This window comes from Brachyistius frenatus, unplaced genomic scaffold (genome assembly GCF_029030835.1).
Source record: "Brachyistius frenatus isolate BFR_SWC_R1_liver_20210118 unplaced genomic scaffold, ASM2903083v1 Contig_5, whole genome shotgun sequence".
Taxonomy (NCBI): domain Eukaryota; kingdom Metazoa; phylum Chordata; class Actinopteri; family Embiotocidae; genus Brachyistius; species Brachyistius frenatus.
The window spans coordinates 6,998,929-7,013,280 of record NW_027210604.1 but is presented as its reverse complement, the minus strand read 5'-3'; the positions used below and the strand labels follow the sequence as shown (position 1 = coordinate 7,013,280).

Sequence of the window (14,352 nt, the reverse complement as noted above, 5' to 3'; positions counted from 1 at the left end):
TTATAAACATTTTACAAAGAGGGACTTAAAGTATGAATTTTGATCCCTTAAGAGAAACCTTTTTACAGTTTATAAACCAAGATTGCCACAGAGCATTGGCATTTTGTCAGTGTTGATCACCAGTGTCTCTGAAATGTGTGGGAGTAACTGACAGTAACACACAAATCCTCAAAATAAATAGTTTGTGATAGTTTCCAGACAGAGCACATGACTTCTCAAATGATTGCATTGCCAATCGATACTAGTTGAGTTTGATGACATGCAGTTGTTTCAATCTACAACTTCCTGCAGGGAAACTCCCACTTCTCCTCCTGGCAGTGGTGAATCAACTACACAGCACCACATCAACAGAACCTTTGAATCTGGTCAGTGTTCAGTTCACTGTGTTGAGGGCAGATATTTGCTGAACTGTCCTGCAAGTGTCTTTAGACATAAATCTGAGGAGTACTCCAGGTGACCCTGATTCAGAGCCTGACTTTCACTAACTAAAAAACCATGAATAACAACTTATGAAGTATAAAATATTTAAAATTCCCTTCGGTGTACTGTGAATTATTCTCGTAAATCTCACTGTACTCTTTACTAAACTGTACTCTTTTGGCTAGGTTGGTACTAGATTGGATCAGCTGGAGATATACATAGTCTAAACTCTACTGTTGCTGTGGTGATTGATTGCTTAACTGTTAATTAACTTGTCCCTGACACTAACCCCAACCTTAATCATCCCATAATCTAACAACCAATCACAGGCAAAGTGTCCCTCCTGTTTATGGAATCTGGCACTAATTGTGACCATTGGTCAGCCAAATGTTGCAAGTTCTTGTATCTGTTTCAAATTAAATGCCCTTATTTAAAATTAAAAGCCCTCCAGTGTTTCATACATGGTCCAGACATATACTATGTTTTGACCAGGCCTTGTTATGTAATAACGGAAATGTTTGTTTGTATTTGTATTTCATGAATTTGTGGTGGTCTTAATGGGTTTGTTCACAGAAGTAGGCATTCATTAACATTTAGATAGAAAAGATCAGTGACCACATTTAATAACTAAGTGATTCCTGAACAGCTAAAGATCCAGATCTATTACATTAATATTGGACATTTGGCTTCATACTCATAAATAAGCCCCTCCCCTTATCTGGTGTCCCTGATCTGTTTGATGAATAACGACCAAGCATCCCCTGCTCAGATACTGACTGTGTCCCTTGAGGCTGATTATAAAGCCCAGCCACTCTTGGAGACAGGGAGTTATTGTTATGCACTTGGGCTACATGCTCTACCATCCTCCTCTGATCAAACATCTGAGGGGTGTTTGATGTTATTGCATCAGACCTCAGAGTGGCTGAAAAGTCACTGAACTGAGAGCTGGAGTTGTACGGCATGTAGTAGTAGGAGGGTTGGGGTCTCTCCTTCTCCCCACAAATAAAGCAGATCAGAGCACCACCGAGCAGGAGCAGCACCGAGGAGGCCCAGCCTATATAGATGAAGGTCCCCACCTCCCTTTTTACGGGAGCAGCCACCAAAGGATCATTGAAGAGCAAGGTGGTCACTCCTGCTGACCAGCTCACTGAAATCAGGCACAGGATGCCAGCCAGGACACACACAGCTCTGCCAAGCAGACACGCCTGGAAAAACAATATACAGTATAGGCCTTTATAAAATTCATCAACATGCAGAATTGTTGATTATACCATACTATATTATTACGATGGCCTAGTTTTTGGTCACAGTTTCTTTTTGATAGTCACACTAAAATAAACTAAACTTAGAAGGTTTTTTTTTTAAATCCCACACATAATACTGTCATAATATTTTACATATACAGACCGTCAGCTGCTACATCATTTCACCATAAAAACTAGACAAGGTTTCACCATAAAAACCAGACAAGGTTTGTATGTGTTTTTTCTTTCACATCTCCAGATGAGTATGAGTGCCAGATTAGATTAGAGAAATATGACATCACATGGAAGTACCGTTTGACACAAAAGTGTTTTTCTGGTGTGTAAATTAGGGGCATTTATTAGAGACAATGAGTCGTGCAAGTAGGCTCAACGTCATAGAGCACCTAAATGCTACTTCACTCTCAATAGTACAAAAGCCTTGATTTTGACGTGATTTCACTGGTAATGTCATTTAATCATGCTTTAGTTAGTTTTGCAATACAAATAAGGTTACATTGTCATGAAGTCACTAGAAGACCTTGACGGTCATTTTGAGGAGTGTCACAAACAATAGATGTCTTTCTGTTTCTACTTTGATTTGGAATACCCAGTTAAAAGATTAATATAGTTATGATAGTCATTTTAATTATATAAATAAGGTGTTGGACTTAAATGCCCTGGGTTAACTGTGTGGGCAATAGATTGCCAACATGAGCCACCAAAACACAATCTAGATTGAAATGGTAATGACCTGAAGGTTCCTGCATTTTTACCAAATTTTTGAGTCTCTGCCTTTGAGATGTGTCAAAATCCAAATACCTTTACTATCTAATTTAATTTAATTTAATTTAATTCCTACATGATGCATATTTCAAAATCAATTTCTGTTAACTCAAGTACCACAAATTCACAAACAGGATCAACATCCTACAGTTTATTTCGCCAGGTATGAGATTAATTAAGCCCTGCCCTCCATTTTCATTGTCAGTACATTTTTGGGCTCAAACCGCCTGCTACAGTGCTACAGTATTACTACAGTGCTTCTCTGTAGGCCCAAAACACCGGGTACACATGGCAAGAATAACTCCATTACCTTCTTTTTGGAGGAAGAAGTGGACGGAGGTTCGAGTAGGTCAGGTGGATCTCCGCTACAGTTGGCTATTCCTCCTCCTCCGAGGGTGACAATGAAGCCCAGAAGGCCGACAATGATGGAGATCAGTGTGAGGGGACGTCCCGCTTGGATGTCAGGGGTGAAAGTTACAGAGGTTGTGTGTCTCTTGCACTGCATCTGACCGGTTGCTTGCATGATGCAGTGTAACCACAGACCGTCCCAAACCTAAGACAGAGACACAGGAACTCTTCATTGAGATTTTAAAAGCCAAATAAGATTTAAATTGAGATATAATGGAGGAGGAATGATGCATAAACACTAAATTCCTGTTATTGGGTTGAGAAGCCGCTCATGTGCTCAGTTATTCTCAGAGGCAATGAAGTCTTTTACGTTTTGGTAAATAATATAATCCAGAATTATGACATGACAACATAATTTACATAATTTGCATTGTATATTTAATTTATACTGTTTCATTCGACCCTGCATGCTTCGCTGATTGTTAGGCCTTGTTTTCAATTACAAAATAGTCGAGCTGCTGGTCAACTTGATTGGAAATGATCAAAATCTGTGATGCATGTCGACTTACCGATTGTGCAGCCACAACATTTGCTCCCATAAAAGATGTCTCACGCCACATTGGGAGACCACATGTCAAACACACTCCTAAAACACCCAACAGACACAGCGCCAGGCCCCCAATCTGCTTGCCTTGACCTCCCATTTAAAAACATACAGTTCTGCAGCAGTAAAGCAAAACCAGAGCCACAAGAAACAAGCCGAAACTGTCCACTGTGATTCCAGAAAAACAAGAATTCAGGCAGTTTTTCAGAGAAAATGATTAGACGGCATTTCTCTTGTCTTGCGCCAGTTGAAACAGAGAATAATGCTCTCTTCAGCTGGTTTGTTTTCCTGTTATGCTAAGTCGTCAGATGACACAAAGATCAATAGAAGTGGTCCAGAGAGGGGGAGCTGGTGAGCTGTCTGTAAGTAAATAAATATTCAAACACCTCTGAGCTTTTTGAAAATCAAGTTTTTCAGGCTTTTAGATACATGGAAACGGTTGATGTGGAGCCCTAAGCCTGTTTTCTCAAACTTGAATTATGCTAAATAAATGTGAATGAGACAAATGATGCAGAACTTAAAAAATACAAATGTACATAAATAATTTATTGGTTTGTTAAGATACGAAACAAATCACAGTTTTGTCCTTTTGATGTGGCAAAACATCCCCAGCAACTGGACAACTTTGCAATCATATACTTCAATTAGTCACTGACTAACACAATGATTCAATAGTTAATTTGATAAACAATAATAATATCTTTTCATTATCCTGATTGATTTATTCTGCTTCAATTTGCTGAAAGTCCAAAGTCATTGCAAAATTAAAGTTTGTCACTACACAAGCAGTTAAAAACAGAATACTGTAGAAGATTATGGTTAAACATCATATTTGATAGTCTTAGAAATTATCATTATTCTTGTAGCATTAATGATTTATGCTATACGTACAAAAGTGCTTCACATAATCTCAGATATCCGCATTAAGAGACATCTATTTTATTCAGCTTTATTTTTCCTTTACATCTTTAAACACAACATAAAAACTGCTTGGCCTGTGTGTGCAGTTTATTATACACTTCAATATGCAACATTTTCTACACTGATTTGAAACTGGTTTGTTAAAAAAATTCATATAGTGCAATTAAAGTTGAAATAAATGAAGAAAATAGAGCTCTAATCAAAGCCCAAAACAAATAAAGTCAATCACAGTAAACACATCATTGTCCATGTTCCACTACTGAATTGATGGTACTGTCCAGTTCATTTTGTCTTCTTCTCGTCCTCAGCATCTGTAGGTGCTACACAGCACCCCTCCTCCAATGACGAGCAGAGCTCCAGACGCCCAGCCCACATAAATGGAGGCCCCCAGCTCTCCCCTCCTCTCCGCTGTGGCCACGGGGTTGTAAAAGCCTGTGATGATGCTGTAAGCTGACCAGCTGACAGGAATAATACACAGCAGCCCTGCTAATATAAACACCACGCCTCCAGCCACGCCAACATTGACTTTGGTCCGCCAGTCGTCACGAAAGAAGTTGGTGTAGCGGGCCCCGACCACAGTGAGCCCGATGGCCACCACGCCAACAGCAATGGAGACGCAGATCAGAGCCCTGGAGGCCTGCAGGTCTTGTGGTAGAGCCAGAATAGAGTCATAGGCTTTACACTGAGAGTGACCCGTGCTCTGGATCACACAATTCATCCATAAACCTTCCCAGAAGACCTGAGAGGTGATGATGTTTGACCCAACAAAGGCCGTCACCTTCCACATGGGCAGCCCACAGATAAGGATGGTGCCAAAAAAGCCGATGATTGCCAAACACACACCAACCAGCTGAGTGTGCATGTTGTCAAAAACAATCCACACAATGAATTTAAGTTTGTCACAAAGTCAAAACAAAAAAGCTACAAAAAATCAACCCTCAGTTGAGACCATTTTTACTTCAATCTTTCCCTCGGCTGTAAACGCGACTCGTTGTGTTTTACTGAATGGTTTTGCGCTGCAGGTATGAGAATAGCAACAGGGAGGGGACTCGCTAGTTTGTGTATCAGGTTTCCTGCTTGTCCTGATTCCTGCTGGCCCTGAAAGAGAAGGAGGGGAAAGCTTTTGACAAAAGCCACCGTGTTTGAAAAAGGTTTTGTGATCCAAAACAAAAGGCTTTGATCACAAATCTTAAACACATTGAAACACATGTTAATCATGGCCGGCAATGTAAAGACAAAAATGCACATTTGGTCAGGTTGGATTTTACATAAAAACCCATTTAAAGCTCAGTTTCAGGGTTCTGCATCTGCTTCCCTGTCACAGAGCCATCGGTAATGTGATTAGTAAAACCTCTTCTGAAAAAGGGCTTTTCACATGTGTGAATTAATGGTCGTTACTCTTCTCTCATGTTGCCTTATTTAAAATTAGGATCAAATCAAAGATCATTCTAGTCTGGATCACTCAAGTGATAGACTATAAACTTATGACCAGACAATTTAGTTGCCATGTCTGCTGAACTACCTTCTTTCCCAGCCAAAATGATACATTTGCCAAATATAAACTTAGCAATTTTAATTTCTAGTAGTGCTAGGTCAGAGGCATTTCCTTGTAGTATGGACGAGGTTGTCAACTTTTTCCAACATGTAGAAAAGCGGGGAAGGGGCCAGTTCAAGCTTTCAAGACCAAATCACCACTTTTAAATATTGGGCACCACACAAACAAGAACACGGGGATTAGAGGCCAGAAATTTTTATTAAAAATTATTAGTAAAAGGCTGACATTAAAAACATTACTTGAAGTACATATCAGTTTCCTGGCGCAAGAGACTTTCAGTCACTTCAAACATAGGCTCTTCCGCTGGCTGTTGAACGCGGGCCTATGTATTTGACGGTCGAGCGATCTCTTTCCTTGATCTGCTGACACTGCAAGCAGAGAATAACCCCTCCAAACAACAGGAATCCTGCTGATCCCCAGCCGATGAACAGCGACATGCCGAGCTCCCTTCTCTGTGCGTCGCTTACAGTGGGGTTGTAGAACATTCTGATGATCACGTGGGCAGACCAAGTCACCGGGAGGAGGCACAGGATGCCCCCGACAACCAAGAACACCCCCCCAGCAATGGCTACCTTCTTCTTGGACTTCTCTTTTTCAATGCAGTTGGTGCACCTTCCCCCTGCGACAGAAAGCACGAGTCCCAAGAAGGCAATGAAGATGGAGAGCACAACCAGGGCCCTTGCCACCCGCAGGTCTTGGGGCAGAGCCAGCATGGAGTTGTGGATCTTGCACTGCATCTGTCCTGTGCTCTGTTTCACGCAGTTCATCCACAGGCCCTCCCAGAAGACCTGTGCCGTCAAAATGTTGTTCCCAACAAAAGCAGACACCTTCCACATGGGCAGGGCACAGGTAATGATGTCACACAGAAAGCCAAGGGATGCCAAAAAGATGCCACACAGCTGGACACCTGCAGAAGTCATTTTGTCTCACGTAGAAAGAATCAGCTGCAGCAGAAAATAACTATTGAGAGTTAGTTCTCACCTGTAGCTTTTATATCCACATGGTATATGCTGTGGTTTCTCCTGATTGGGTGTTCAAAATGTGTCAAACTGAAAACACCTGTGGCTGTTAAATTAGTCCCAGGTTGCGAACAACACCCTGGTAAAAGCTGAGACCTGTGGAAATTGAAATATTGTAATTTTTTTTTGAAGGATTTGTTTGGGGAAAGTGCAGCTGTCCATAGATTACATATTTAGCTTCAAATAAAATTACAAACTTTTATTAGAAAAATGTATTAATCAGGTTTGAAATATATTCACCAATTTGGTATTATGTTTTATTAATTTGAAACATTCTTTATTATTCATTTTTCTTTTTAAATCACCAGACTCACTGCATACTTTCTTTAAAAAAAATATTTTGTGTTATTTTGAACGAACTGGGATTTTTTTTTTTTTTAAAGTGCCTGTGATGATTTTGCTCTGACTATTTGCTCATTTAAAAATCCGGCTTGGGAAGAAATGTGACATTAAATGATGTATGTCCACATAAATTTGTGTTACTGCCAAGGTGTAATATGTAAAACCAATGAACATAATATTTTATTGATGACCTCCTGGTTAACTCCTCATTTCATGTTCTTTTACCAGTGCAGCAATTAAGCTGAGTGATTGCAGCTGTGCTAATTATCCAGCGATCCTCAGCTGACCTGTTGGATTGAGTTTTCTTAGTGTGTACACAACGTTAAAATGAACAAAGCTAAATATATCAAAACAGACAAAGGGAAAATGTGAAGGAATTTCCAACAGATATTCCATGGGAAACAATGGTAATGATAAATGGTGATATCTTACACATAAAAACACAACTTTAAGCTTTATACATTAAACTTTCAGCAAATAAAGTGCAAATATGTTGAATTAGGTATTTCTTTCCCCCTGCAGTTCTATGAAATGAGCTCAAGCTTTTTGTTTAGTATGCAGCCTCACTGAGCCACTTGTCTGAAGATAAATATTTCTCTTCTATGCCTTTAGCTGGTTTCATAATCTGTTAGTTGTGTGCAGTAATCCTCTCCTATCTGGTATTTTAGTGGTTAATGTGACAGTTTTAATACTATTTGTATATTTAATTTCCCCTTGAATTTAAATGTGTGGATATCATTTTTTTTTTTTTTTTACCAAATCAACATTTCTACTTTTTCTGACTGGCATAACTTCCCAATATTTCCACACATCCAGTAGCAATGGAAAAATCTGACCTGATTAGAAATCACTGCTCCTGAAAAAGTTTTATTATCCCACTACTGCAACATTTGTTTGTAAAGGAATTTGAAGTTCATGATTTAGAGTATCTTTTTTTCCATAAAGTGCTATTTTCATGTTTCACTTTTGGACACCCAAGCTTTTGAACCACACCGTTACAGCTTCTTTTCTTCCTCTGAGCTCTGCTGAGGCCTCTTTGTTGGAGAGACACCTCTGAACTCAAAGGCAGCATGATGGATGTTTATATCTGAGCAATAGAGCCAGAGCCCACCCAGAGGAGGGGAGAACTTCGGGGCATTTGTAGGTCATATAAAACTTCCCCATAGACGAAGAGAACTTTTAATCGGCAGCCCAGCAAGGAACTGAGACACAAGGAGAAAAAGAAGGAAACTGCAATGGCATCTTTAGGGCTGCAGATTCTGGGTGTCGGGCTGGCAGTGCTCGGATGGATTGGAAACATACTGATCTGCATGTTGCCCCTGTGGAAGGTGTCTGCTTTCATTGGGAACAACATTGTGGTGGCTCAGACCATCTGGGAAGGACTGTGGATGACCTGCGTGGTGCAGAGCACAGGCCAAATGCAGTGTAAGGTCTACGACTCCCTTCTGGCCCTGCCTGCGGACCTCCAGGCGGCCCGGGCCATGGTCGTCATCGCCATCCTGTTCTCCCTGTTCGGCCTTCTGCTTTCTGTGGTCGGAGGCAAATGCACCACCTGTGTTGGGGACAAAGTAGCAAAAGCCAGAGTGGCCATCTCTGCTGGTGTTTTCTTCATCCTGAGTGGGGCTCTCTGTCTTGTGACCGTGTCTCTGCCTGCGAATACGATCATAAAGGACTTCTACAACCCCATGATTCCTGATGCTCAGAGGAGGGAGCTGGGCGCCTGTTTGTACATGGGCTGGGGAGCAGCAGGACTACTACTGATTGGTGGTGCTCTCCTCTGTTGTCAGTGCCCGTCAGGAAGAGACCGCTATAATGGAGCAAAGTACTCCCCGCCGAAATCCACAACTCCCGGGAAGGAGTTTGTCTGAGCTGCTGCTCATGTAAACCTGTTGCTTGTCAAGTCAGGATTTGCATTGTGACTAAAGTCTGTAGACTAACACACTGTGGCCTGTCTCTAAAAGGTATATGAGACACTAAGGCATTCATCATGTTAGATTATCGCAGCATGGGTTTAGGTTTTCAGTTATTTTTGTAACTCATTCTTTGTTTTGTATGGTGATTTCAATATTAATCACAACTCCTCTGATGTTTTCATGAACTTTTTGGCAACATAAGCACTTCAGAAAGGTTCATGTATATTTGTTATATGAGATGTATTTTACATTTTTTGTTTTGTTGATCATTCAAACAATAAACAGTATTTTTGTCCACAATGTTGTGTGAACTTTAACAAAGTACCTTTAATTACATGCACTTTAGGTAAGTTTTCCCACTTCCCTTGAGAACAATCATTCGACGCTACATTTCAGAGTAATATTGTATTATTTAATATTTATTTGATGGTTCTAGTTTTTTATTACTTTAAAGACTAAGTTTTTCACGCGGTATAATGAACATAAAAAAATATGCATCATTATTAATTAGACTACAAAACAGTAGGGTGTAAGGACAGTGGGTGTTGAATACATAAAATTGTCCAACTTTGCTCCGCTACAGTGAGCTAAAACATTTAAATGCAGGTTAAACATTCATATATCAGACAGAATAATCCAATACTGACATGCATTGACTGAGGCCATGCTGCATAATGTGTACGTTTACATTTGAGGCCTCAAATTAATTTATTTTTGTGGATAATAGCTCTGTACTTTTACAGAATAATAAGTAATATTTTGGTACAGTACTTTTACTCGTAATTAACTATTTTTTATATTTTTGTATTGCTCCTTTTACCAAGGTAAAAAAATCTGACTGGCCTGATTTCAGCCGAGAGGGCAAAATGGACACCGAAACAATGGTTAAAAATTACAGGGTCTTATTGTTTTTTCTTGCCAGACTGCATTCAAACAGAAATTCAGTAAACAAAAGGAAAACCATTGAGGGGGTTTAGGATATATCGTCCTGACAGGACTTGGCAGATGTGCTCTGACTGGGCAAAGTGTAAATATCCATTCTCTGCAGATATAAGACTGTTCCTTAGCAACATGAATCCAAGCATACACTGCGCACTGTTGTCTCTGTCGGTGACATCCATTTTACTCAGGACAGAAACCGTAAATTACAGACTCGATACAAGGGCGGTTCATTACAGCATGGCAAACATCTCGACCAGATACAGTAAAATTCCCAGGAGTTGACTCCCCTGAATTCCTGAACGCCGCAGTGAGAAGTACAGTTTCAGTTTTATTACGGTGTGTCTGCAACTGCAGTGACCTCGAGAAAAACTACCCAGCAGGATGAAAAAATAAGCTTTATTTCTGACATCTAAAAGACAGTTGAAAATCCAGCAGAGATCATTATATTATCAAACAGATAAATAATTGTTTTTGTCTAATCTCAGAGTGAGCTTTTTGAAAAAGTCTACATTCAATTGGTTTTCATAATTGTTCTGGGTTGCAACTCATGCAACAGTTAAATTGGGGCAATTTAAGAAAGACCATTTGTATCACACTATTCAATGAGAGTATGTCTAGACTGTGTTGACTCACAGTAGGGAAAATATTCATTTTTGAAAAATAGAACTGAGAAAATGTATTTGAAAGGTTTTCACTACCTAAAATAACTTAAATGTTCCTTTATATAAAAAAAAAAAAATCATTCAAATTTAGAAACTGAGGGGAAGAATTGTCCTTAATCAACCAAAAGCTAAATTAAGTGTTGTCTTCTTTTTTCTTACTTTATTTAGCTTTAGCAACAGCATTTTTTTTTTAGCACTCTGGGAATGGATCTGTTGTTGCTCCTTTTATTTTAGAAAAACCTCTGGAACTGAAACACTCACACATAGTCCACATTTGAAGATGCGGTTCTTGCAGGGGCAAACTTGGCAGGTATGTAGGGTCTTTCGTCTTTTGGGGGGCAGTTGTTGCAGAGCAGGCCTCCTCCCAGCAGCAGCAGCCCAGTAGAGCCCCAGCCGATATACAGTGCAGCTCCGAGCTCCCTTCTTTGAGCCGTGATCACCATGGGGTTATAAAAGTCCCTGATGACTGCATGAGCTGACCACGACACCGGAATCATGATCAGCAAGGCAGCTATGATGAATATCACTCCAGACATGATGCAGGCTTTGGCTTTGGCCACTTCGTCCTCCATGCAGTTGGTGCACTTCCCTCCAATCACGGCCATGAGGACGCCGAACACCCCGATGATGACAGAGATGATCACCATGGCCCTGGCAGCCTGCAGGTCTTGAGGCAGAGCCAGCATGGAGTCGTACACCTTGCACTGCATCTGCCCCGTGCTTTGGACCACGCAGGTCATCCAAAGGCCATCCCAGATCACCTGGGCGGTGACGATGTTTGCCCCGACGAAAGCGGTGACTCTCCACATGGGCAGAGCGCAGGTGATAATGGTGCCCAGCCAACCAATGAAGGCCAGCAGCACTCCCATGATCTGGAGGCCCTGAGAAGCCATAGTTATGTTGCTGCAGCCAGGATTCTGCTCAGTAAACTAGGAGAAAGAAAAGGTTGCTCGAACAGAAGTCTTCGCGTCTTGATGATTATCAGACTCCAAATGCATAAAAAATGCTGCAGACTTCCTGTTTTTGGGGTCTTAAATATTGCGCTGTCACTTCTGCTTGAGGATGTGTTGGCTCTGCTCTGATGCTGAGGTCCCACTGTGAGAACATAACTGCCTCCTGTTATGGTTCAAACTTTCAGGGTGGAGTTTCTCTCCCACCAGACAAAGAGAGAAAGCTGAGACCTGATATCCACAACTCTTGTTCTCTCTCTGTTCATTGTTCCCACACATACAAGCTTTGTTACCTCAAGCAAGCCTTCAAGAGTGGAGACAATGGGCCTAGATCCCAGCTGTGCTCGCACACACACACACACACACACACACACAAAGCTACACACAAAGGTGTGGTCAAGCTGATCTCCAGAGTTTTTGTCAGTGTGTTCAGCTAAAACAGACGAAATATGGGAATATTCTAAGAGAAAGAAAACATTTACAAAAGCCAATTTTGATTCAGACAACAGAGAACTAACCTCTAAGTTGTTCTTATATTTACTTTGGGCTTGTGTGTAATACTGAAGATGATGCAATGGAGTAAAGGCTCTTAAGAGGAAGGAAATGCTGTTCACTTTACCTCAAAACAGATACCAACAGCTGATAATTACTGCAGTAAAACCTCAGGGAGGTGAACATTTCCTTTTCAATATTTATTCTCTTAACAAATTAAAAAATGGTCCTGTGAGTCCACACAAAGTCCAAACACCTTTGCCTTCCAGCTCACAGTTTGAACAAAGCAAAGGTTCCATCCATCTTGCCTCTTTTGCTTTCTGCCACACCTAAACCTGATCAACAAGAAAGTCAGACAATAGATGCCTCTTAAATGCTGTAAGGGTATTTTCAAAGGGATCCTTGTTTTGAATATAATTCTGAGGCAAATGCAGACTTATTTATCAATAAATGTGCAAAAAGTATCATTAATGTTCAAAGCAAGTGAATATAAAGTTTAATGAAATATTTCTTGTAAAATATTAATGTTTCATTTAAAAAAAACTTTGAATGGATTATGTATGTTGTGTGATAATAAAAAGCAAGTGATTTCGGATTCGTAAACAATAAAAATATTTATTTACAGAACTGGCACATACTGAATTGCATACACATGATTCAAAACGATCCACATGCATAGTTACAAAAGTGAGTACTATAAAAAAAAAAAAAAACTTAGGTTATACAATAAACATAGTACAATAAAAGACTTACAATCTTCAACAACCAGATATATACAGGAAATTAAAATTAAAGTGAACTTCTCCTTTGGGTGTGATTCCTTTCTTTCTTCAAAATTCCTTTGAACACTCTCATGAGGAGTAAGGTTTTCATAAAATAACATCCTGAAATTTCAACACTCACAACCCAGCAGCACCAGTACATATGTCCCAGTAAATATTGATCTGTAGAAGCTGATTTCTAGAGCTGTTTCAGACATAGTCTTTTGTAGACGCTGGTGCCGAGGCTTCAGATCTGGCAGCTTTGTACCTTGTACTGTAGGAATCTTTATCTTCGCGAGGGCAGTTGCTGCAGAGCATCCCCCCTCCAATCAGCATCAAAGCAGCTGCTCCCCACCCAATGTAAAGCGCAGCACCCAGCTCTCTCTTCTGAGCGTTGACCAGCACCGGGTTGTAGAAGTCCCGGATGATGGTGTGGGCCGTCCAGCAGACGGGGATGAGGCAGAGGACTCCAGCTGCGATAAACACGACTCCAGATGCAATGCCCACTTTGGCTTTAGATGCCGGGTCCTCCACACAGTTGGTGCATTTCCCCCCAGCTACGGCGAGCAGGATAGCCAAGATGCCCACCACAATGGCGATGACAATTAGGGCCCGGGCAGCCTGGAGGTCGGAGCTGAGGGCCAGCATGGAGTCGTAGACCTTACACTGCATCTGGCCCGTGCTCTGAATCACACAGTTCATCCAGATACCTTCCCACGTGGTCTGCGAGGTGATGATGTTGCTGCCAATGAAAGCGGTGACCCTCCACATGGGAAGGGCACACACGAGGATGGCACCGATCCAGCCGATGATCCCCAGGGCCGTGCCCAGTATTTGGAACCCAGCAGACACCATTGTGGGCAGCGGATTTGTTTTTGCCTCAGTTGTTTCAAAAGAAACGTGTTCCTCTTTTCAAAAGCTCTCTCTGTCTACTGTAATTCTTCTTTTGGAGTGGTGTAGGCCCGTGGGCGTTTTTTTTTCTCCTTCTGTGATGGAGGCAAGTCCTCGTTTAGTCAGATGAGTTTGCTGAATGGGTGAGGATGCAGAGGGGAGCAGGTACATATGCCGGAAGGTGGAGGGGCCGTGGAGACAAACAGCTCAACAGTCCCCTTTTTTTTAGCTCCACCTCCAAACTCCACAAGCCCAAAACCTGTTTACCCTCCCTCACCCAACCATCCTGTATTATTAGGTTTCAAAAAGGAAAACAGCTGAACCACCTTTGCATGTAGCACCACATGGAGAAGAACACACAAAATGTCCACACAGTATTAAACAATGTGTTAAAAAAGTTGAGGCTAAAAGGCTATTTTTTGTTTTAGCTTGTTTTTTTCTTTCCCCCTCCCGGTTTCACCTGAACCAGTAGGTGGGTGGAGTCATGTTCTGAGTGACACATGGC

General features: G+C 41.2%; 3 protein-coding genes across 3 annotated transcripts; 1 reads left to right on the top strand and 2 right to left on the bottom strand.

Annotated features, from left to right (window-relative positions):
- Nucleotides 1-3,924: 3,924 nt before the first annotated feature.
- LOC138633473 (claudin-like protein ZF-A89) lies at nucleotides 3,925-6,870 on the bottom strand. The gene is made up of 2 exons (XM_069719725.1): nucleotides 6,313-6,870; nucleotides 3,925-5,185 (listed from the first exon to the last, which is right to left on the bottom strand). Exons 1-2 carry the CDS (start codon nucleotides 6,793-6,795, stop codon nucleotides 4,625-4,627), a joined length of 1,044 nt encoding a protein of 347 aa, XP_069575826.1. The 5' UTR covers nucleotides 6,796-6,870; the 3' UTR covers nucleotides 3,925-4,624.
- A 1,563-nt stretch (nucleotides 6,871-8,433) lies between these two features.
- Nucleotides 8,434-9,449, top strand: LOC138633523 (claudin-4-like). The gene has a single exon (XM_069719796.1). It carries the CDS (start codon nucleotides 8,472-8,474, stop codon nucleotides 9,102-9,104), a length of 633 nt encoding a protein of 210 aa, XP_069575897.1. The 5' UTR covers nucleotides 8,434-8,471; the 3' UTR covers nucleotides 9,105-9,449.
- A 141-nt stretch (nucleotides 9,450-9,590) lies between these two features.
- LOC138633529 (claudin-4-like) lies at nucleotides 9,591-14,011 on the bottom strand. Its single transcript, XM_069719809.1, has 2 exons — nucleotides 13,336-14,011; nucleotides 9,591-11,656 (listed from the first exon to the last, which is right to left on the bottom strand). Exons 1-2 carry the CDS (start codon nucleotides 13,809-13,811, stop codon nucleotides 11,011-11,013), a joined length of 1,122 nt encoding a protein of 373 aa, XP_069575910.1. The 5' UTR covers nucleotides 13,812-14,011; the 3' UTR covers nucleotides 9,591-11,010.
- Between the last annotated feature and the right edge of the window lie 341 nt (nucleotides 14,012-14,352).

Coding starts and splice junctions, on each gene's coding strand:
- LOC138633473 (XM_069719725.1), bottom strand. CDS start 6,795: ATGACTTCTGCAGGTGTCCAGCTGTGTGGCATCTTTTTGGCATCCCTT. Junction 5,186..6,312: donor CACAGAGAAGGGAGCTCGGC/ATGTCGCTGTTC, acceptor ATTGTTTTTGAC/AACATGCACACTCAGCTGGT.
- LOC138633523 (XM_069719796.1), top strand. CDS start 8,472: ATGGCATCTTTAGGGCTGCAGATTCTGGGTGTCGGGCTGGCAGTGCTC.
- LOC138633529 (XM_069719809.1), bottom strand. CDS start 13,811: ATGGTGTCTGCTGGGTTCCAAATACTGGGCACGGCCCTGGGGATCATC. Junction 11,657..13,335: donor GTCAACGCTCAGAAGAGAGA/GCTGGGTGCTGC, acceptor TCCTGGCTGCAG/CAACATAACTATGGCTTCTC.